Genomic DNA, 22547 nt, shown 5'->3' with positions numbered 1-22547 from the left:
CACGTTGTATATTTCTACCTGACTTATTAAATAGAAATTGGATTTAACCCTTCAAGTCCCAGCGACATCATATGATGTCAGTAAAATATAAGGAAATACATATAGATGCTTGGGGCTCGAAGGGTTAAAAATAATGTTTTATATTTATCTGATGCTTTATTTCGTGCATGGTATTAATAGTTATTTGTTTTACAAGGGGGCAAAGTAGTTGTTTAACCGCACGTGCCAATATTGATACATGAGCAAGCGAAAGATTCCAATATTGAACCGCGAAAGTGGAATCTTGAGCGTTGCGAGGGTATCAAGGCACGAAGGTTAAACAAACTTTGCCACCGAGTGAAACACAAAATTTTTCACCACACCAACACGAACAAAATACTGACTATAAAACATCAAAATAAATCAAATCCATCAATTTATTCAATATTTATGATTCAAAATCATCATTTATAGGTAAAATCTAGCAGCTAGATTAAGACATCGAGTTAAAATTTGTATAAAATTACTTTGCCCCCTTGTGGATAAAATGCAATTTTGCTATCTGTTTTCGAATAGCAAAGAAAGCCTTTACCAGTTGCTGTGGTGAAAAATATTTTACTAGAAGTACAGTCAAGTTCCCTATTGCACGAGATTATTATGAAAACAATGTGTTCAGTACAAATGGTGTTTTTTTAAGCACTAGTGCGAAAAGTGGTTGATTATATGCCAGGTCGAAATGTCGGAGGACCCTCTGTACTGAAAAACGTCTATACAAGTGTGAAAAGGAACGTTTCGAACTTCATCTTTTCCGCACTTGTGCCGTAATGTACTATTTTTTTACACTTTGATTTTGAATCATTGGAGCGACAACAAGCTACTCGTGTCTGCGGGAATGTTTCAAAACGAAATTTACTTATCCTCTACTTAGCAGATAAAGATAAATTAGGGCCAGTTGCATCAACCACACAACATCAGGATTATACCAGCGTAGCAAATACATCTAGAGTGCGGCGGAAGGGTCCTGGATTTTCCGCTACCTTCCCCACAGACAGTCCGTTTGCTCTTACGGCCCAAAAATTCTTTTTTTTTTTTTATGGGATAGGAGGCAAACGAGCAGACAGGTCGCCTGATGGTAAGCGATCACCGCCGCCCATGGACACCCAAATAATTCATAGCCCAAATTTCAAAAAAAAAAAAAAAAAACGTCACGCAGCAGGAGTCTATGGAAATTTCTATAGAAAAAAAATGCGAACGCTTTTCGTAACACCACAGAATATATAAAAGTACAAGTACAGAAGGCTCACTCTCAACAACCTGTCGTCAACGGACTGCATGCGACATTGTGTTCCATTGCGCAGCGTGAAGGTTGTCAAACTTTGTGGGCCGCAAACTCGCGGCCGTCGAAATGTACGGAAGAAACGCGGAGTGAGCCGCCCCTGGTAACACCTGGTAAGGCCGGTAACACGGTCTTAAAAATTCATAATCTTAAAAAAAGTGTATGTGCAGTTCAAACTGACTGACAGATCTGTAAATTTGCATACAAATCTTTTCTAAGATTATGTGTCAGCCAAAATGAAAGCCAAAATGAAACAAGAAAATCACTAGCATGACATTTTATTAAAATAATTGCAAATGCTTGATTTTCACTATAAACTCTTACGGACTAAGTGATTTAAAAACAGGACCTGTGGCGTTTTTTTACTTTTACTATCTTAGTATCAAAGATTTAAGATAGCTCCAAAGAACTAACATTCAATATAAGAACACCACAATACAAAGACACATATTCCAAATTTTTCTACAATTTTGTGACATCACAAAACTGGCCATACTTATTCACTGTATAAAAGAACGCCATTGTCACAAAAAAAAGTAAAAATGTGACCAGTTGTTAACATTATAGCAACTCTAAAAATGTTACCAGTATAATATAATACACAAATAAAATAATATAAGTTCTATAAGTCGAAAAGTCAATAATTATCACACAACGTTATAAATAATTTTCATTATAATTAAATTACAAGGCAGGGAAAATTAAAAAGGGGGATTAGGGAGGGATATCTCATCCCTCCCTTAAAAACAAGTCAGTACTTAATTCGAATCTGATTCCAAATGTGACAATGAGGAGGCGCACTCAAAGATAATGACAGATGGCGCCACCTTATTAATTCATTGCACAGATAAAGAATTTCATACGTGAGAGCGAGAAGAAGATATCTTTTCTCTCACACACATATGAATGACAGTGACATGCCTAGACATTTTTTTTTGTTTCGGGAATTTAGAACTGTGCTCTACCATATCCTCGAGATCCCGGACATCCCGGAGAAATCATGCCTAGACACTAGCACAGGCGCCACCTGACGGGATAAAATGTCAGTGTGCCTCCTCATTCTATTTTGATTCGTAAATGAAATAATGTTTATTTTATACAGATTAAGAAGTTAACTAGACAACGCTGCCGTTGTTACTAAAATTACTTACTATTCTGGCACTAGATAATGTGTTCTAAAATACTTTGCAAAAAAATATATAAACTCGTATCAGAAAATAACGTCGTAATTACGGGTATAAGAGCGCTTTCACATTATCCGATCCGACATTAGATGTAATCGTAGGACCAATATCCATACTAATATTATACAGAGTGCCCGGTAATTAATGGACAACCTTTTAACTACCAAGAGAGCACCTTATACTGGTCCAGAAAATAGACTTTATGGTTTAGTAAAAGTCGCCTGGTTTTCGAGATATTCACACTTTTTAAAATTTTAATGAATATTAATGGACAACCTTTTAACCACCAAGAGGGCACCTTATACTGGTCTAGAAAATCGACTTTAAGGTTTAGTAAAAGTCGCCTGCACCACCATGCTTCCCGTGCTGGTTTTCAAAATTTTCACACTTTTTAAAATTTTAATACTACCTAAAATTTTAAAAAGTGTGAAAATCTCGAAAACCAGGCGACTTTTACTAAACCTTAATGTCGATTTTCTGGACCAGTATAAGGTGCCCTCTTGCTGGTTAAAAGGTTGTCCATTAATTACCGGGCACCCGGTATATGGGAAAGTGTGAGTGTCTGTTTGTTTGTCTGTCTATCACGGCAAAACGGAGTGACGAACTGACGTGATTTTTTAAGCGGAGATAGTTGAAGGAACGGAGAGTGACATAGGGTCCTTTCTAACGTGAACGACGCCGCGGAAAAAGCTAGTTCTATACATATAATAAGAGCGTCATCCTTTCTACATCCGATATCGGAAATCTAAAAACGCTTCTAACACAACGATAAAATTTTGCTTATAAACTCAAACATAACTAACAAAAAAATACGACTTCAAAAAACAAAAAATCTTCCATTATGCGCAGCAACTCCAGCAAGGGAGGGCCCATTTTATAATACATACATACAATCACGCCTGTATCCCATAAACGGGTAGGCAGAACACATGAAACTACTAAAGCTTCAGTGCCACTCTTGGCAAATAAGGGGTTGAAAGAAAACGAAAGACATTGGCGCATTTTTTATTTGGCTTAATAAGTCTTTTCGCAAAGTATTTTAGAACACAATAAAACTAACCCTAAATCGGTCACACCGACTCGAACGCCATAAAAAAGTGTAAAAGCTACTCACTACCTTACCTATAGGATCAAAATGAGATTTTAAAGCCTATTATAACTCTAGTTAGAAATCGATGACAATATCAACATATCATAATGATAATATCTACACGGACTTGATTTTTTAAATTGCCATTTAACACTTAATGCGTTTTGACATTATCCGATCCATCATTTGAAGTATCTACCGAAATCCTATTATCCGTACTAATATTATAAATGGGAAAGTGTGTGTTTGTTTGTTTGTCCGTCTTTCACGGCAAAACGAAGCGGAGAATTGACGTGATTTTTTAAGTGGAGATAGTTGAAGGGATGGAGAGTGACATAGGTTACTTTTTGTCTCTTTCTTACGCGTGCGAAGCCGAGGGCAAAAGCTAGTATTTTATATGAAAGGCGCCATCATTGACATCTTTCCTACGTCCGATATCGGATCGGATAATGTGTAAACGCTCTTAGTTCGCCGAATACATCAGAAGACGTCCCCAGCGTAGCAGTGACAAGCTAGATATAGCATATTAAATGCTATTTTGATCATGATGTTGTTTTAGTTGTCTACACAATTTAAATGTACTATTGCAAAATGTATCCAAAGTCTACAGACGATTTTATGTCTATATTTGTGAGTGTGTTTAGTAAAACGTCCCACTTTGTCGGTTACCATTAAGGCGAGATTTACTTGTATTTCTATATGAATAAACTGATGAAGCGGCTTTATAGCAATCGACAAAGTGGGACGCTTTCCCGTGCACACTCACATTTATGTAAAAATTAATCAAAATCTTATGTTATGGAAGGGACTAGTTCTATTTAGTTTAAAACCTTAGTGTCATCTGAAACTGTTTGAATTATTCTTATAAGCCCAAATCAGTCTATAAAAAAAGGAATTTTAAGTGTATATATTTATTTTTTTATGTAAAAAGAAACATAAAAATGTTTCCTTTTAACATAAAAAAAAACCGTTCGCAGGCGTATCTGCTTGGCTAAAATTAATGAATATGTAAATTATATCAAAAAGACTTATAACCTATAAATGCTTCGTCTGGTATCTTGGAAATGTACAAAAACATATACTATACATACTAATAATGATATAATAAAATTAATTTGAAGTTCTCAAATAAAGGAAGTTTTTTTTCACTTGTCAGCGTGGTACCTTTTCTTTGAGAACCTCACATATAATATAAAATACTATAAAAAATCTTAGAACACCAATTCAATAGTAACGAATATAGTAAAATAATTATAAAAAGACAGAAATAGTTGCAGAAACACGGATATTAAAAGTTAAATGACTGAAAATTTTGGCTATTCAATTTGCTACAATAATTTAGGATTTTCGTTATTTAGTGAACTATTTCAAGTAAAATTATAATTATTCGTTTACTTTATTACAGCATAAGCCTTGTTTGAATAAAACCTATATTTTATTCCAAATGTAGGCCAATCCATATATTTTATATTAAAATATAAACAATACTAAGTAAAAGTTTAATTTAGAGCCAATTTTATAAATAAAATTCTATACAGTTTTTCTTACCTAAATATAAACGCTTAAGTACTACTGTGATCAGGACGTGCAAATTACATCAATATCGGACGATCAAAATGTTTGACAACTACCTACTGACGGCCATTTTATATTTCAAGTACGTTGCAAAGGTAACTGATCTCATGCATTCACTCATTTACAGTTAGGACAGTTATCTCTGCAGCTTATAAAATAGTCATAGACAAATAACATTATGATGCGTATCATACAAAATATCATGTTAGCAATGACAGCTAACTGGGATAAGTTCGTCTTTGTACTTCCTCCTCTTTTTTTATATTTGATATCTTGAATATTTATGCGCACTGCCAAGGAGTGGAATTCCTTGCCGGCGGCTATATTTCCGAGCTCATATAACCCGGCAACCTTCAAATCAAGAGTAGGCATCTTCTGGGAGAGCTCACTCCATCGTAGGCCACGTCTTTGCCTTTGGCTAGTCTGTGACCAAGAGTGAGCCCATTTATAATTAAAAAAAAATATATATATATATATTTTTTATGTTGGTGCTGGTGGTACAATAAAGACGTTACTTAAAGGGTGTCCCAGAAGTAAAGAGACAACTTTTTAATGTCGTACTGGCCGAAAACAGATTTTTCAAAAAAAAGAAAAAACTGTCATGGCGACTGACATGAGCAAATACGTCAAATTATTCGGCATTTGCGTATTGGTTTCATAAGATTTTCGAAAATGAAACGAGCTGTATATGAGCTATTCGCGAAGCGAGTTATTCAATATTACGAGTGTCATGGTAAAATAGACACAATACACCATTTTACACAAGAGGGATCGAGAAGAACGAGCTTATATCGAATAATTAAACGTTTTGAAGAAACAGAAGAGCAAAATTTCAAAAGCCTACCGGGAAGACCACGTGTAGTTTCGACGGCTCGAAACTTAAATAAGGTAAAAAAGGCGTTTAACCAGGCTCCCTCGATATCTGTCAGAGCCGTGGCGGATAAATTAAAAATATCCAAGTCTAGTGTATCTAGAATTAAAAGGCACGACCTAAATATGAAAGCCTATGCAAAGCTATCTGCTCCCAAGTACATTAAAGACCAGGAGGTGCGTGCTAAAAAAGGATGTCGTAAAGTCTACGCGAAAACATTGAAAAAAATCCTTATTATTGATGATGAGACATATGTACCGGTGGACCCGAGCGATGTGCCTGGAAAGCAATATTTCCACTCAACCACTCGAGACGCTGTGGATTACACGCAAAGAGTCTTGCCAAAGGCTAAATTTTTTAACAAATATCTCGTTTGGCAAGCGATTGACCAAAACGGCAATATATCTGAACCTTATATTTGTACTGGATCTATGAACTCAAAGGTTTATCTCAAGGAGTGCATAATTAAACGATTGATTCCGTTTATAAACAAATATCATCGCACGGAAGATGTTGTGTTTTGGCCGGACATGGCGACTTGTCACTACGCGTCTGAAGTCACCCAGTACTTGGAGTCCACAGGGATTGAGTATATACTCAAGCGTAATAATGCTCCAAATGTGCCCCAAGCTCGAGGAATTGAAATGTTTTGGGCGTTATGTAAGAAAGAATATAAAAAACGAACAGATAAGCCCAAATCAATAACAGCTTTCAAACATCGGTGGACCAGATTGGCAAAAAATGTGGCAGCTAAGTCAGGAAAAGCTGTCATGCGGCGAGCAGCAATTAATCTGAGAAAAATTGGGTACAAAGGCGTCGTTGGTGCAAATTTGATATAAAATGTTTAATTTTATTATATTTTTAATTTTTATTATACGTAACTTATTTACTTTGATCAGTTATTTTATTTAAAAAATCAATTTATTATTGTCTCTTTACTTCTGGGACACCCCAATACTTACATAGATGGCGCTCTAAAGTATAATAGTAAGTAAATGATTTTTAAAGTGACTACTAGACAATTTTATTCAACTACTGTATAGCGCCATCTAATTTAGCTGTCAAAACAGAAATATTTTTAGAAATTTACGAATCTTAGTATTATTTTCTCTATTACATGATCGAACCGTCCTTAGTTGACTAAAGTTTGTCATTCACTTATACTATTAGTTAAAGTATGGACACTAAGCATATAGACAATCGTACATTGACCCGACATTTTCTATCTCCATCCTTAGCGCGTAGTAATATTGTTGTCTCGCTCATGATCAATGTCACTGTACGAGTAAGCCAACATTATTAAATATTAAAATAGGGTACTTTCCGTTACTTCAAATGAAATAATTTATGCAGTGCACGAAATTTAGCATCAAAAAATTAGACAAAAAAATATGGACAGTAATTATTTTTAAACATAATTTCTATTTAATAAGTCAAAGAGAATGATATACAGTAAATGAATTGACCATGACGTCACTCCTCACGATTTCATATCAATACCATATTAGTAAATCGTTTTGATGCGAAAAAAATGAAAAATGCCGGGTCAATGTACGAATTTCTTCCTGTCTAGCGTACTATACGTAAAAATGTCAAAATTCTATAAAACTTATCTAATATGGCTATCAGTCTTAATTCTAATCTCTTTATTTACAAAATGGCAGTATCGTTTAGCTTTCGTTCTCTTAAAACTACTTAAATTTAATTATAATATGACTTAATGTAAGAAAAGTATAATAAATGTAAATGCATCAAAATGACATAAATATCTAGAGCTACGCTTAATACTTTAAATATGATCGCGTTTCGAGAATTTGAGAAATTACTTATGTATTACTTCTGCCACACACTCGACGAGCGGCGTGGAAAGTAGGCAGAGGCATAGTGTGGGCGCGCTACTCGTCACGCCGCTCGTCCCGCCCCGAGCGCCCTATTTTGTCGGTTTTTTGGCGCGAGTCGGCGGGCCGGCAACAACCTAGTGCAATAATCGCGCGAGCAGGGCAGTGTGTGGCCAGAGAGGGCAACATCGCGGCAGCGCGAGGAGCATAGTGTGGCAGAGGCATATTAAATTAAATGATTACAAAATGGCATCAGAAATAAAGAATCTATAAATGTTAAACGGCTAAGCTAGGTTCAAATTACTGTAACATTTTTTTAAATATTAATACTAATAGGTGGCAAACAAGCACACGGCCCGCTTGATGGTAAGCAGTTACCGTAGCCTATGAACGACTGCAACTCCATTGTTTTATAAGAAATCTGGTTAAGTCTGTAAATTTTCTTAAACTTCGTTGTTATGATATTTTTAATGCAATAAATGTCTTAGATTGAACCGTAAATTCATGAAAATAAGTGCGTTTTCACAATGTTCCAATAACGGAAGTAGGAAGGATTTCACAGGAAAAAATCAAAGATGGCGGCGTAAATATATGGGATATCCGACATCCGATATCGGGTCGGATAATGTGAAAACGCTCCAAGGGTCGTGTTTATATGTGCGATTGTTCACTTTTAATAATTAATATAAAATAGTTATTGTAACTGATTGTTGTTGAAAAGGGTCTAAACGCCCGAAACAAGACATTCCAAACCGAACCTTATAATAATCTGTTTAAGAGTTGTTTTCCTGTGGAGTCTCGGCTGAAGTAACTGCTTGTAATACAGCATCTACCTCGGTACAGATCGTTTCAAATTGTGGACGCTCTGACGGGGAGTTGCTCCAACACCGTTTCTGAAAAACAACAATAGTACTATGTACGAGACTAATATAATGAGAAATTGGAGTCTTAGAGTAGCAAGAATTTGCAAAAAAAAAATAGAGGAAGTGAATCTTCGTAACATTTAACCATAGATTAAATATAAGAAGATCATTCCATCCCATACATTAAAATGCGACCGCCTAAGAACGCGCATACACTACACCGCACATAGATGGAGCCACAAAAAAATGTCTTTTTTTAGTATTTGGAATATTTTATGCGATTTCCACTCGCGAGATCTTTCAATCCTAATAGGAGAAAAAAGTGTCCCGTGGTTTTTTTCCCATTCCGTTACCATTTTTTCATACATTTTGTATGGCGGTAACGGAATGGAAGCTCTGAAAAATGTATGGAAATCTTGGGACACTCTTTTCTCCTATCAGGATCGAAAAAAAAATACCCATGTTACAAAAAAAGTGGGGTGGACAACTTTGAAAAAAAAAAAAAAAATGTCCCTACTACTACATATAGAGATTACAAACATACCAGCTCTCTCGTGAAAAAATCTACCACCATTTGGCATTAATTGGTAAATATAATGACTATCTTACCAGTAAGTTAGCAAGCGCTTCGGGCATCGAACCCGGGACCGTCCACTCGAGGGTCCCGCTCTTTAGTCGCTCGAGCACTGAGTTGTCGTTCAATTTGGCGAAAGGAAGCTCTGCCTTAGTGTAGATCTGAAATACCAATAACATTCAGCCGTTAAGATTGAATTAAAATTAAAACAACTTAACACACCTCGGACGCTAGCGATCAAATATATTAGAGGTACGATTCTTAGTATGAAGTATGCAAATCCTATATAAATAATACTTGATCTCTACTAATAACAGGTACGATTAATATTGCTTAATCTTTGATATTATTAGCGCCACCTAACGGCGAGTAGCGTTACTAACCTCCCATACTGTGGCTGCAAACATGTACGCATCTGATTTGGCAGAGTATTCTCCTTCTAAGGCTGCTTCTGCTGGTAACCAGCGGAGCGGGATCACCTGAAAGAAATAAGTGGCTCATACAGGAACAGAACACAGATAATAGGCTACTTGCCTCCTAGTCAAATCAGCTTCTTTTTAAGCACTGTCAAAACGAATTTGTAAGTCGTTCAATATGGAATTAATATGAAATCGAATTGAGTGACGTCACGGTCAGCTTATTTACTTTATATATTTCTATGTGATTTATAAAATATAAATTGGAATTAAAAATAATTTCTGTCCCTGTTTTTTTATAATTATCTGATGCTTTATTTTGTGCATGGTATAATAGTACATTACGATACAAGTGCGTAAAAAAGGAAGTTCGAAACGAGTGGCGATAAATTAAAACACGACCGAAGGGAGTGTTTTAAATCGACACGAGTTACGAATTTCCTTTTTGCACGTGTATCGTACGACGTTTTTCAGTACAGATGAGCCTTCAAAGTTTCGACCTGGCATATATATGAACCACTTCTCGCACTAGTGCGTAAAAAAATATTGTTCATCACATTTGCTGTTTAAAGGTCTCATTGCGTCTATACGTGTACTGAAGAGTAATGCACTATTTTATTCCCAAGGGAATAATGGATTTAGTTTTAAAAATTAATACAATCCGTACAATACTTCAGCCACTTCAGGCATAGGATGTTTCAATCAGCCAAGGATTTTTTTTGCACAGCAAAAATTTGACTATTAAGCTATAAAAAAATATAATACTTTATGAAAAAATGCATTTTATTTATGTTTTACTACGAGTATTATTTCAGTGTGTTTTACATTTATTATGTAAATTTCACGTAGATAAATCGTTATAATTTGCAATCTGGCAGGAAATTGTGACGGCCATCTCGATTGCGCTTGACCGCGTTGCCATAGCAACGAGCAGTACAACACCGCCATTCATTGAAGATTTTGCCTTATGGTTTTTTCTTCTCTGTGTTTTCCTCTCAAATGTAATGAAAAATATTGTGTGTAACTCAGGAGGTAAGGATTTTGTAAACTCGTGTCTATAACTCTCTCCAGCCTGCGGCTGTCGCGAGTTAAAATACTCGTCAACAAAATCCCCCTTACCTCCCTTGTTGCACAATATACTATTATTTTAAGTGCAGTCAAGTTGCCGATTGTCATAGATTCGCATACAATTCAAGATCGTCCTGCAAGTAATGTCATAGACCATATACCTGGTCATGCCGCTTGTAGTAATGTGCGGTGTCGGGCCCTCGAGACATGGCCGCCATAGTGAGTTTCAGCCGCAAAGTTGACGAGATAGCGCAGTTGCGAGCCGCGATGTCTCTGTAACGAGGAAAAATAAACGTTATAAGTTTTTAGTCCCACTTATTTTAAAATTGACAAATGTATCACTACACTCTTACACTCTTATGGCTATAGGTATGGACCAAATAGTCTTTCCAATAGCCTTAGCCTCTGCAATCGCGTTTAGTTACCTTTAAAGAGGATCGACTATTATAGAGAGTTACTGTCAAAGTAAAATGTGTAATCACAGTGCATAGACTGCCATCTCTCGACACAAGCTTAAAACTTTTGAACCTCGGCTTTGACAATTTGGCCCGTATTGTTAGCTTGATATGTGTTAAAATGTCAAATATTAATATTAGCGCCATCTAGCCGAGCGTTCTCCAAAGGTGTAACGCCATTTAGGCCACCGTACCTTTTTCTCTAGAGCTTTGAGGTACGTTTTTTTCTTAGACGTAATCCGTCTATACGGAGTTACATATGTCTTTGGTTACCTTTAAGATCCAACCGACTGCGCCAGGTTTTTTCAGTTGTCCCTTTACTTTTACTAGCTTTTCTCATCTCTTTCTTTTACAGGTTAGATATTAATTGTTGGTCTATCTGTGTGAGTCTCTGGTTGGCCAGTGCAGTGACAGCGTGAGCCAGCTGACTAAGAAGGCTTGATGTTGCGGCGACAGTGGCGCTGCGCTGGCGCCAACTGTGCTAACTATCGTATATGTAGAGTTTACTTGTGTGAGTTGCTAGATGGCGTGATGTTAGTGAACTGTTGTTGATCTGAGATGGTTTGTAGGAGTAATATGTGTGTGTGAGTTTCTGATGAAAGGTCCTAAAAGAGGCTGGGATATCACTAGTGTCTTTACTCATCACTAAAATTCGTGTCATTGACGAAGGCGCGTGCTTTGATCGGCATTATAACGCTTTTGAATATTAGATTTCATAAACAAACGCGTCATTACGAATGACATGATCCATATATGGATCTTTAAGGTGATATAAGAAACGTTTTACCTTTAGAATCCAACCGACTGCGCCAGCTCGTTTATGTGTTCCTATCATTTTTTTAATTTTTTCTTCTAAATTATACTGTGTTATATATACCTGTGTGTGAGTCTCTGGTTGGCCAACGCAGTGACAGCGTGAGCGAGCTGGCTGGCCAGCAAGGCCTGGTGTTGCGGCGACAGTGGCGCCGCGCTGGCGCCCGTGGCGCCGGTGAACTGGGCTGTTTGCTCCGCTGTGGTCGCTTGCAGGAAGGTTTTTAGGTCACCCTGTATACAAACAATAATTGTTAAGACTATTGGATAGGTGAGGTGTCTCCAATATAAATAAATATTGGAGACACCTCACCACAGTATAATAAAGAGTACTATCGTACAGTATGGTCACTCCCTCTCCCCGCTGAAAGTGCCGCCCACCCCCTCAGTTACCTCACAGTTACCGCCTGTCAAAAACGCGAACAGTCGACCTGTCATATCTCACTCATACAAGCATAGTACGCTTTCACCTACACGAATTTAGAATGTGTGCGTAGGAACGCGCCTCTTTCATATATTTGATCGCCAGTGTTCGAGATGTGACCTTACACAGATCAACTTAGCCCCAAACTAAGCAAAGCTTGTACTATGGGCGCTAAACGACGATAAACATACTTAAATAGATAAATACATACTTATACATATACATAGAAAACATCCTTGACTCAGGAACAAATATCGCACAAATAAATGCCCTTACCGAGATTCGAATCCAGGACCGCGGCTTAGCAGGCAGGGTCACTACCGACTGAGCCAGACCGGTCATCAAAACCAGTAAAAAATCTACAAAAAAACTGATACCTCGATTACGTATTTGCTTTACTTTCTCACTTTAGCGTACCAATGAGCACACCACTCCTTTCCGAATAGAACAGTAGGGCAATCATGGTCGCGCGATAGATGATAAAACATCGGGCCGTCCCTATCGCACTTACAAATAGTGCGACAGGGACGGCCTGCTATTATATCATTTATCGCGCGACCATAATTGCCTGCCTGAACGTGTATACTAATTAAAGTCGTTACATAGCTTTGGGCTACCCCCGATCTTCCCTCACGGCTGTCACGGCTATTTTAGTAGGTTAGGTTAGTTAGGTAATTTCCCGTCCTAGTGACTGTGACAGTATTTTTGTATGTATTTCATACTGAGGTATATTGTTTTGGTACTATGTTTAAGGTAGGCACTTATTAGTTAATTCTAGGATCATCGAGATTATCGAGATGATCCTACCGAGCGCGCCAGTACCGATTATATTTCTTATTGAAGTTACCTAGATTTTTCCTGCAACCTGTTTGGTTTGGGTGATTTAAGGTAGTTTAGTGGTTATAAAACTTACCCAGTCAGTGTGTTCGAGTATCATAAGATGCGACTCAGCATCGCTGCAAAGTACGTAGTAAGTCTTCATGACGAACGCGATCGAATTATTCTAGTTGGCGACGGAATTATATTACTCTAGCTTAGAATATATATAACATACTTAGAAAAATAAAGTGTGATTCAGGATCATAGTCTAGTCTAGTTTTACCTGGATGATCCTACCGACTGCGCCAGTACAATTCTGTTACTTCTTGTTGTTATTTAGATTTTTCCTTTAGCATTTAGGTAGTTAGTTAGTTTAGAAGGCTTACCCAGTCAGTGTGTTCGAGTATCATAAGATGTGGATCAGCATCGCTGCAAAGCGCGAAGAGCCGCGCAATGCCTTCATGACGAACGCGCCCGAATAGTTCTAGTTGGCGACGAAATTCTGCTCCGGCCGCCTAGAAAAAATACAAATCTATTCGTCAGACTTCAACAAACAAAGAACAATTACTTTTCTATGTGTCATTCACCAGCAAGAATTCTAACTAGCTTGTCGTAAGTGAGCTTTCATAGATTATTCATATGAATATACAAGCAATGCTCGTTTTTATTCTAAGCAAAAAAGTAGGAATTTAGACTAGATTGCAACACATACAATGTTTTAACGTGATATTAGTAAAAATGTTGAAATTTCTAAATAAAAGAATTCTATAATCTAATTCATAGTAAATAGACTTGGAATCGCGACACAAAAAGGAAAATATAATTCGGGACTCGTGCAATAAGAGTGCAATAGACGTCCTTAGACTCTTCTTGCAAAGTGAATTGAATGCGCAATTGTTGCAAACTATTTTTATTTTTCAAAACCGGTTCAGTAACGACGGAGATATCGAATAAGAAACAAAAAAAAAATTAAAAAAACATACAGACGCATTGGGAACCCCCTCTCTTGAGATATGGGCGGCGGTCAAAGACATATAGATAAAGTCTAAGAAAAAAACGTACCTCAGTACCATACAGAAAAAGGTACGGTGGCCTACGTAGATGGCATTACACCTTTGGGGTACGCTCAGCTAGATGGCGCTAATATTAATATTTGACATTTTAAAACATATCAAGCTAAGAATATGGCCTAAATTGTCAAAACTGAGGTTCAAAAGTTTCAAGCCTGTGTCAAGAGATGGTAGTCTATGCACTGTGATTACACATTTTACTTCAACAGTAACTCTCTATAATACTCGATCCTCTTTAACGGCGGTTAAAAATGGGAAAGCCCACATGGAATTCAACGCTGCTAACATCTTTCCTTTTAAAAGATTTTTTTTTCTGAGATATTTTACCAACATAAATAGTTACCTCATCCTTAGAAGTGAGAGCCTTGACTAAAACAGGGCGCAGCCGCGGCGCGGCGTTGGTAGCCGCTGAGCGCGCGCGCTTCAGTGCCGAAACGTCGAGGCGCGCTAAAGACACCTCGCCGAATTCACCGCGACCTGACAGTGAGATTACATTGTAAGAATAAGGAAATCTTACTACGCTCATTATGATAAATTTCAACTTGAGATTTGGAATGTTACCTGTTGCCATTTTTTCTAGCACATTTCATGAAAATAATTGTACAGGATTTACGAGCTGACTTTATTCACATACATCATAAATAAATAAATAAATATTACAGGACATTTTTTACACAGATTGACTTAGCCCCACGGTAAGCTCAAGAAGGCTTGTATTGCGGGTACTCAGCAACGATATATATAATATATAAATACATATACACATAGAAAACATCCATGACTCAGGAACAAATATCTGTGCTCATCACACAAATAAATGCCCTTACCGGGATTCGAACCCAGGACCGCGGCTTAGCAGGCAGGGTCACTACCGACTGAGCCAGACCGTAATCACTGTTCTTTACCCAATGTGATTTGTTCAGTAAGAAGCGTCCGCGGGGCGGCGAGATGCTCGAAGCCTCGACGCGACGCTCGGGATGCGGCCGATACCTCTGACGTGTCCGCACCTGAAAATATGCAATGAGATATTAAAATTTTAATTAGAAAATATTTGATAATGTTAGAAGGGGGCATATTGTCCCATAGCTGTAAGATAGCTGTAAGAACCGCTTTTTGACACATGACAGCGTCCACAAAACGTAAACTCGCGCAACCTAATGAAATTTTAAATAAAATCCTGTAATAATATTTTAAAAAATCAAGTACTTAAACACAATATTTCGCTTACTTTAAACATAATCTGACACATGTTACATTTTCGCGCATCTTCGTTAGTGAGTATTTTACGATATTCATTTATCACGCAGGATTTACTTATTTATTCATTTTTATTTTTAAACTAGTGCTGTGGCAGAGTCTGTCATTTCGATTCAAATGACATTTCAGTAAGTTGATAGAAATAGTATATTTGTTTAAGCGCCTCCTTGTACATACATATGGCCTAATCGATTCAACCAATTCGAAATTAATCGTTAGATTTGTCAAACGATACGTCTTAGCCACATCGCAACATACTTCAAAACAAATGTGTCAAAAATGTGAACTTACAGCTCCGGGACAATAATAATATGTTTACAGTGAGGGCCAGTATTGAGTCTCGAATGAAATGAAAGAATCATGTTTTAAGGTGCGTCTACGCTAGGCGAGCCGAACACGAGCCGAGCACGAGCAGAGCACTGTGATTCCGCCGTAGGCCATTAATCGAAAAAAGTCATGAGCTAATCCCGGTCTAAAAGGTAAGTAGGATGATTAACTAATAGAGGATCTATCGAAAACTATAAATGTCACAATAATACATTGCAGTTATCATTTGCATTTGTGCAACGAAAGTGATAACATCTAAAACCTCATTAGCAGTGCACTTCTGACGCCGTAACTTAATCAGTTTGTTATCGTGTATTATTATTATTATTTGTTTATTAACACGTGGTGAAAACATGGAATTGCAAGAAGAAGGTATGTACCTTATTTCCTAATATATTTTATGCATATATATGTGTGTTTGAATTTTATATATATTTTCTACGAGAGGTCTATCTTTTTGTAAAAAATATTCTTAACTAAAAAAACAATTTGAGTTATACTTTTACGCCGACCTGTGCCGCGGTCGAGACATACCTCATTTAAAAGCTCAATCTGTTCTTAATAAAGGCTGTAAGTTTCATCGTCGTCTGTTGTCGTCTGTTTGAGTTCCATGGGTACTGACGTATAAGTGGAGAAAGCCAAGAAAAATAAGATTTTTTCTAAAATATTAATGTCTTTGTTATAGGTAATATTACGAGATGTGCTATTTCAAGGCGTACTATATTTGATATATGGCACTCCAAACAAGGCACAGAAAACGAAAAATCTCAACATGTTCTGGATACTTTGACTGAAATGGCACCTCTATCTCAGAACATTGAAAATATAGATATGAAGATTTTAAGTATCAAAATTCGCAATTTATGCAAACGATTTTTGTGTTATTGGAAGAAGACTTAGACTTGTAGTCAGATTAAACTCATAGAAAAATATGCAGATTGGCTTGCTATGATGGAGTATATCGACGTAATTCAAAGTATTGAGCCGCGTATTTTGCAGCAGAATGATAACGTCGATTCGTTGCCTTCCTGTTCGCGTTTCTTCATGAACTCAGATATTTCTGCTGAAATAACTGGTATCAAGAAGGAACATCTAGATCGATGCTGGACTATACTGCAATGTTTGAACTCGGGATATAAAATTAATTCGAAAAAATTTAACGATTTCGCTATAGAAACAGCTAGGCAGTTGGTTCATGAAGATAACTACAAATGGTATAAAATGCCCGCTTCCGTCCACAAAATTTTAATTCACGATCACGGTGCTGATATTATTAATCACAGCTTGCTGTCAATAGGGGAGCTATCTGAAGAAGCAGCTGAGGCGACTAACAAATATATTAAAGAATATCGGCGAGACCACACACGAAAGATGAATCGCGTTTTGACGAATATAGACTTGATTAACAGGCTTCTACTTCATTCAGATCCCTTAATTTCAGGTCTTAGAAAATCACCTAAAAAAAAATGACAGTATTATCCAAATCAGTATTACATTTGTTATCTTTAAGTAAGTAATTGTTCTGTTAATAGCTTTATTATTTATAAGAATTATAAGTTTACAAATATACATTTTTATAACAAATTATAGTGTTTTTATTTTTATTTTTTTGTTTTATTTGATGTTTATTATAAACAAAAAACATTAGTACCACAATCTTACTAGTCAATGTTTCATAAAATTATTTTAACGACCTTTTTACATATATTACAGACCTATGTGTTTAATATATATTAAAAAAAATTAATAAATTTTATCAATTTATATTACTGTCATGGTTTTATAACGTTTTTAATAGATAAAAACCAGTATTTCGCGATGTAAGTATTTATGGCCGCCCTTGTTTGGGAGCGGAATCACCGTGCAGAGCTCGAGTCGAACACAATTCGTCTAGTGCGTACCGACTTACAAGCCTCGAACGAGCGCGCTCCGAGCGTTTCGTTCGTGCTCGGCTGCGTTCCGCCGGCTGTCGGCTTTTTTAACGAACACAAAGGGTAAATTGAAATAGATATCATACACGAAAGAAAAAACGACAAGGCCCACTGGTGGCCGAGCCGGGAATCGAACCCGGGTCTTCAGCTTACGCGGCTAACATAAAGGGATTTGCTTCGCGCTTGCAGTGCGCTCGTGGACGTGTTTAGTGACAGACGTCGGTCGCTCGAGCCGAGTATCATGGAAAAGTGGACTGAAGATGCTTCCTTGCAATTAATTGAGTTATATCACAATTCGCAGCCGGCATCGTCTTGGCCTTTTTTGCTGAATACTGCTATAATAATCGCTGCAATAGCAGCGGCTGCTGCAATATTATTAACATCGTCCATATTCGCCAAGTGCCGCGAGCACACTGCGGAAAACTACGTTTGAGGTAAGTGAAAGTTGTAGGTTCGTTGTACGTCCACACTTGACTCTGAGTCTGCGAACGGGGAAGCCGAGCACGGCTTCGCTCGTGCTTTGCTCGTGCTCGGTTCGTCTAGCGTAGACCCACCTTTGGTGGTAATAATATTGCCAACATATGACAGAGAACTATGCTCAGATGCCGGATAACATGCTCCATACAAGCGGATGGTTATAAATAACGTCCGGTTTCTGACGTAGTGCGCCATTTTTTGTCTGGTAGTGAATGAAAACGATAAAAAAACCATCAAGCCTTTGAAATAACGTAATACAAACCGCTGTCTCTGTCGTGAGGTAGTTTCCCGTTGGGTGCTCCGTTGGTCTTGGGTTTGTCTTCACCTTCCTCCACCAACTTCTCGCGCCCTTCTGCCATTTCTAGCTCTATCTTTTCACCTGTGATAACATAATGTTAGTATAACATTTTTTATAATAATGGTTTGGATGATTTTAGAAACTGAAAAATAAATGCTTAATTTTTTTATCCCATTCTGTTATTATTTTTCATTGACTGTACTTGGTCTAAAGGTAACGAATGATAAGGAAGAATTCATGGACTTTTGAGGCACTTGTTCAATATTAGGATCGACAAAGTTCGTGATTCCGACTTAACGTAAAAAAGTACTAACTTTAAATAATCCCCTTTCCCCTTTATCAATAAAATCTTAGAAAAGTTTTAGGTAAATTTTAAATTTATAGGTATACAGGTAAAGGTGCAGTCAAACCCTGTATAACCGATTTCCCAAATATAAGTTCTATAGATATAAAAATAAAAATCATCTAAATGTGTCTAACCTCTGTATGTATTTCGTAGTACATTTGGATTCTGTTACTTTTAGTTGTCAAATTTCCATCTAGATGTCGCTGTACCGAGTGTCAAAAAAGCTAGATCGCGGTGTTAAGATTTTTCCGAGAAACATGACGTCTAGAAGGAAACAAACCATAGTCAAGCTTTTCTATCAGTTATACCTCTATTGATTTAATACATTATTGTTTAGTCAAGTGTGAGTGTTTTCTTTTTGGGCCTTTTTACATGGTCCTACGAGTCGGATAGTTCGGCTAGTGGATTCGGTAATCTTCGGGCCACCGGACGCCGGTCAGGGTAGTGGATTGCTACCAGTGGTGTTAAGGCGAAGAAGAGCCTATGTCCCGGAGCAACGTGTGACGTAAGCAACGTGTGACGTCAGCGGTGAGATGCAACAGTGTGACGTAAGCGGATTATATGTGTGACGTAGTGAAGTGACAACCGTGAGTACTTTAAATTATTACGTAGTGCAACTGTCAAAAACTTAGTGAAATTTCAAGCAATTTGGACTTAGAAAAATTTCATCAAGTTTGGACTTAGAAAATTCGTAGCAAGTTTGGACTTAGAATAGTTTCGAAAAAAGTGGAACGACGGGGAATCCACGCCCAATTTTGCCTAGATTGTACTAAGTTCCAAACACTTAGAAAATTTCACTATGGAGGCTCTTATAAAAGTGCAACAGGACTTGTACTTGAGAATTGATAAGGCAAAAAGTAACTTTAAAAAATCACCCAAGGAACGACTTAACTCTGCAGATTACCTCAAAACAAGAATAGAAAATTTAGAATCTTTATGGAATCAGTTTATGACAACTCATACTCAAATCATTAAAGAGTCTAGTACACTTGAGTTCACCGAGTATATAACTGAAGACATATATTCTAATGCGGAAGAGTTATTCACGGATTATAAGTCGGACCTAAAGGCTGCCTTAAGCAAATTAAATATTTACGTTCCTGCTAAGAGCACTGAGCCTACCACTGTTGAGAATAAGTCGGATGTTGGGCAAGGCAAGTCAGTGATGGTCAAGTTACCAAAGATTTCAATTCCTACGTTTTCTGGCAATTATTCTGAGTGGACTAGCTTCAGAGATTTATTCACGTCGCTCATACATAAGAACAGAGATTTAGACGACGTTCAAAAATTGCACTACCTGAAAGGTTATTTGGTTGGTGAAGCTGAACAGCTTCTGCGTCACGTACAGATCACGCAAGATAATTACAGCGCATGTTGGGAGAAATTAGAAAAGCGCTACAATAATAAGAAGTATCTTTCCAACTGCATTCTCAAACGCTTCATGAGTCAGAAGAATATTATGACAGAGTCCGCGAATGCACTCAAAGAATTGCTGGATACTACGAATGAGTGTCTAAATGGATTAAGCAATTTAGGCATCGACACAACTACATGGGACATAATTGTGATTCATATAATTTGTCTGAAATTAGACAACGAGTCTAGGAAACAGTGGGAACTTAAGGTTAGCGAGTCTTCTGATGATTTGCCCACACTCAACCAACTTCGAGAATTTTTAGAAACCCGATTTAGGGCATTAGAATGTTTGGATGGGAAATCATCGAAGACCAGCTTTATCCCAAAGAAACCCAATGCACCATGTACTACTAACTTAAAAGTGCATCATGTAACCGAAGTTTCTTGTGGCTATTGTTCTGAGAATCACAAATTGTGTAATTGTAAAGGTTTTTCTAAAATCGATGTTGATGCTCGACGTGATTTCATCCAGTCCGGTAATTTCTGTTTTAATTGCTTAGGTTCAGGTCACAACGTATATTCCTGTCGCCAATCTACTAGATGCCGAATTTGCAAGCGCAAACATCATTCTTTATTGCACCCAAAAACGAACACTCAAGCAACCGATTCTCAAGTCAAACCCAATCAATCGGTTGAAGGCGATATTGTTGCCCATGCAACAACAGCTCCATCATCATTGTGTGATGAGCCCAATAATGTAACAACTTGTTTTTCGACCAGTCGTTCGTGGTCAAGTTTTCTTGCCAACGGCTTTGGTTCAAGCTCAGTCGAAAACTGGTTCAGGTATAACCCTCAGATGTTTAATCGACCAATGCTCGGAAGCCTCTTTCATAACGGAGTCTGCAGCACAACTGCTGGGACTTAACAAGGTTTACCATAAGAGCACAGTCACGGGACTAGGCGGTGAAGAGAGTTCACCTGTGAACTCTAAGTCGGTGGTAAAGGTAAAAATTTCATCACTCCTAGAACCTGACTTTGAAGTGAACGTGCATGCTCATGTTTTGGGCAAGGTAACATCGAATCGTCCGAGGAAATTTATAGACATTGATTCGTGGTCAGATCTGTCTAAATTAGATTTAGCAGATTACACATTCAACATTCCCGGGAAAATCGACTTGCTTTTAGGAGGAGAGGTGTACGGTCAAATACTGTTAAACGAAATGATCAAAGCTCCACAGGGAGCACTCATCGCTCAGCGAACGTCTTTAGGCTGGATTGTTTCAGGGCCAACTCACCTAGGTGAGTCGGAAATTCGTACAAGTGTTAGCGTTAATCACATTCATTTAGATGAAAACGAGCTGCTCAAGAAATTTTGGGAACTCGAGGCTGACCATAATACGACAGATCCCAAGCGTCATTACAATGAAGACGAGAAGAAATGTGAAGAATTTTTCAATGCTACCACTGAACGTGATAGCACCGGTAGATACATTGTGAAACTACCATTTCGTGATCAAGACCCCAGTTGCAAACGTGGAAACTTTGTGCCTATTGCAACTAAGCGTCTCAACCAATTGGAGAAGAGGTTTGCAAAAGATGCTGAAATGAAGAAACGCTACTCAGATGTCATCAATGAGTACCTTGAGTTAGAACACATGGAAGAAGTTCCTCCAGAACAGGAGAACAACCCAGATGCAGTTTATTTGCCACATCATGCTGTCATCCGAGATGACAGATCGACGTCAAAGCTGCGTGTGGTCTTTGATGCTTCTTGTCCTGGCTCCAATGGCGTTTCGTTAAATCAAGACCTGTTAGTAGGTCCAACTCTGCAACCTGTTCTGCGTCATACCATCCTTCGTTGGCGTTGCCATCCTATATGCCTAGTCGCAGACATTGTTAAAATGTACAGGCAAGTAAAAGTGCATGAAGACGATGTTGATTTTCAGCGCATTCTATGGCGTGAAAATTCGGGGAGAAGATTAAGCACTTGAGACTGCTCCGAGTCACCTTTGGTACGGCCTCAGCACCTCATCTTGCAGTGCGTGCGCTTCAGCAAGTAGCCCACGATGAAGGAGCACAATATCCAAATGCTGCTGATAGGGTCCTCAACCATTTTTATGTGGATGACTTGTTAACAGGCTGTGAATCCGTGGATGAAGGTAAAGTGGTTTACCAAGAGATGA

At 37.8% G+C, this 22547-nt stretch overlaps 1 protein-coding gene across 1 annotated transcript in view; it reads right to left on the bottom strand.

Moving 5' to 3' along the window:
* Positions 1–7982: 7982 nt before the first annotated feature.
* Positions 7983–22547, bottom strand: part of LOC125237025 (tyrosine-protein kinase-like otk) — a 97781-nt gene continuing 83216 nt past the window's right edge. Inside the window, exons 10-18 of the mRNA XM_048143947.1 lie at positions 18627–18743; positions 15278–15379; positions 14716–14849; positions 13689–13817; positions 12127–12293; positions 10956–11067; positions 9694–9789; positions 9346–9471; positions 7983–8766 (exon numbers count right to left, since the gene is read on the bottom strand). Coding sequence (XP_047999904.1) covers positions 8647–8766; positions 9346–9471; positions 9694–9789; positions 10956–11067; positions 12127–12293; positions 13689–13817; positions 14716–14849; positions 15278–15379; positions 18627–18743 — 1103 coding nt within the window. The 3' untranslated portion in view covers positions 7983–8646. The remainder of the gene's footprint in view (positions 8767–9345; positions 9472–9693; positions 9790–10955; positions 11068–12126; positions 12294–13688; positions 13818–14715; positions 14850–15277; positions 15380–18626; positions 18744–22547) is intronic.

The sequence above is a fragment of the Leguminivora glycinivorella genome, chromosome 20, assembly GCF_023078275.1.
Source record: "Leguminivora glycinivorella isolate SPB_JAAS2020 chromosome 20, LegGlyc_1.1, whole genome shotgun sequence".
NCBI classification, from domain to species: Eukaryota; Metazoa; Arthropoda; class Insecta; order Lepidoptera; family Tortricidae; genus Leguminivora; species Leguminivora glycinivorella.
Note: the sequence above shows the minus strand (reverse complement) of the source record. Positions and strands in the feature narration are given on the sequence as shown.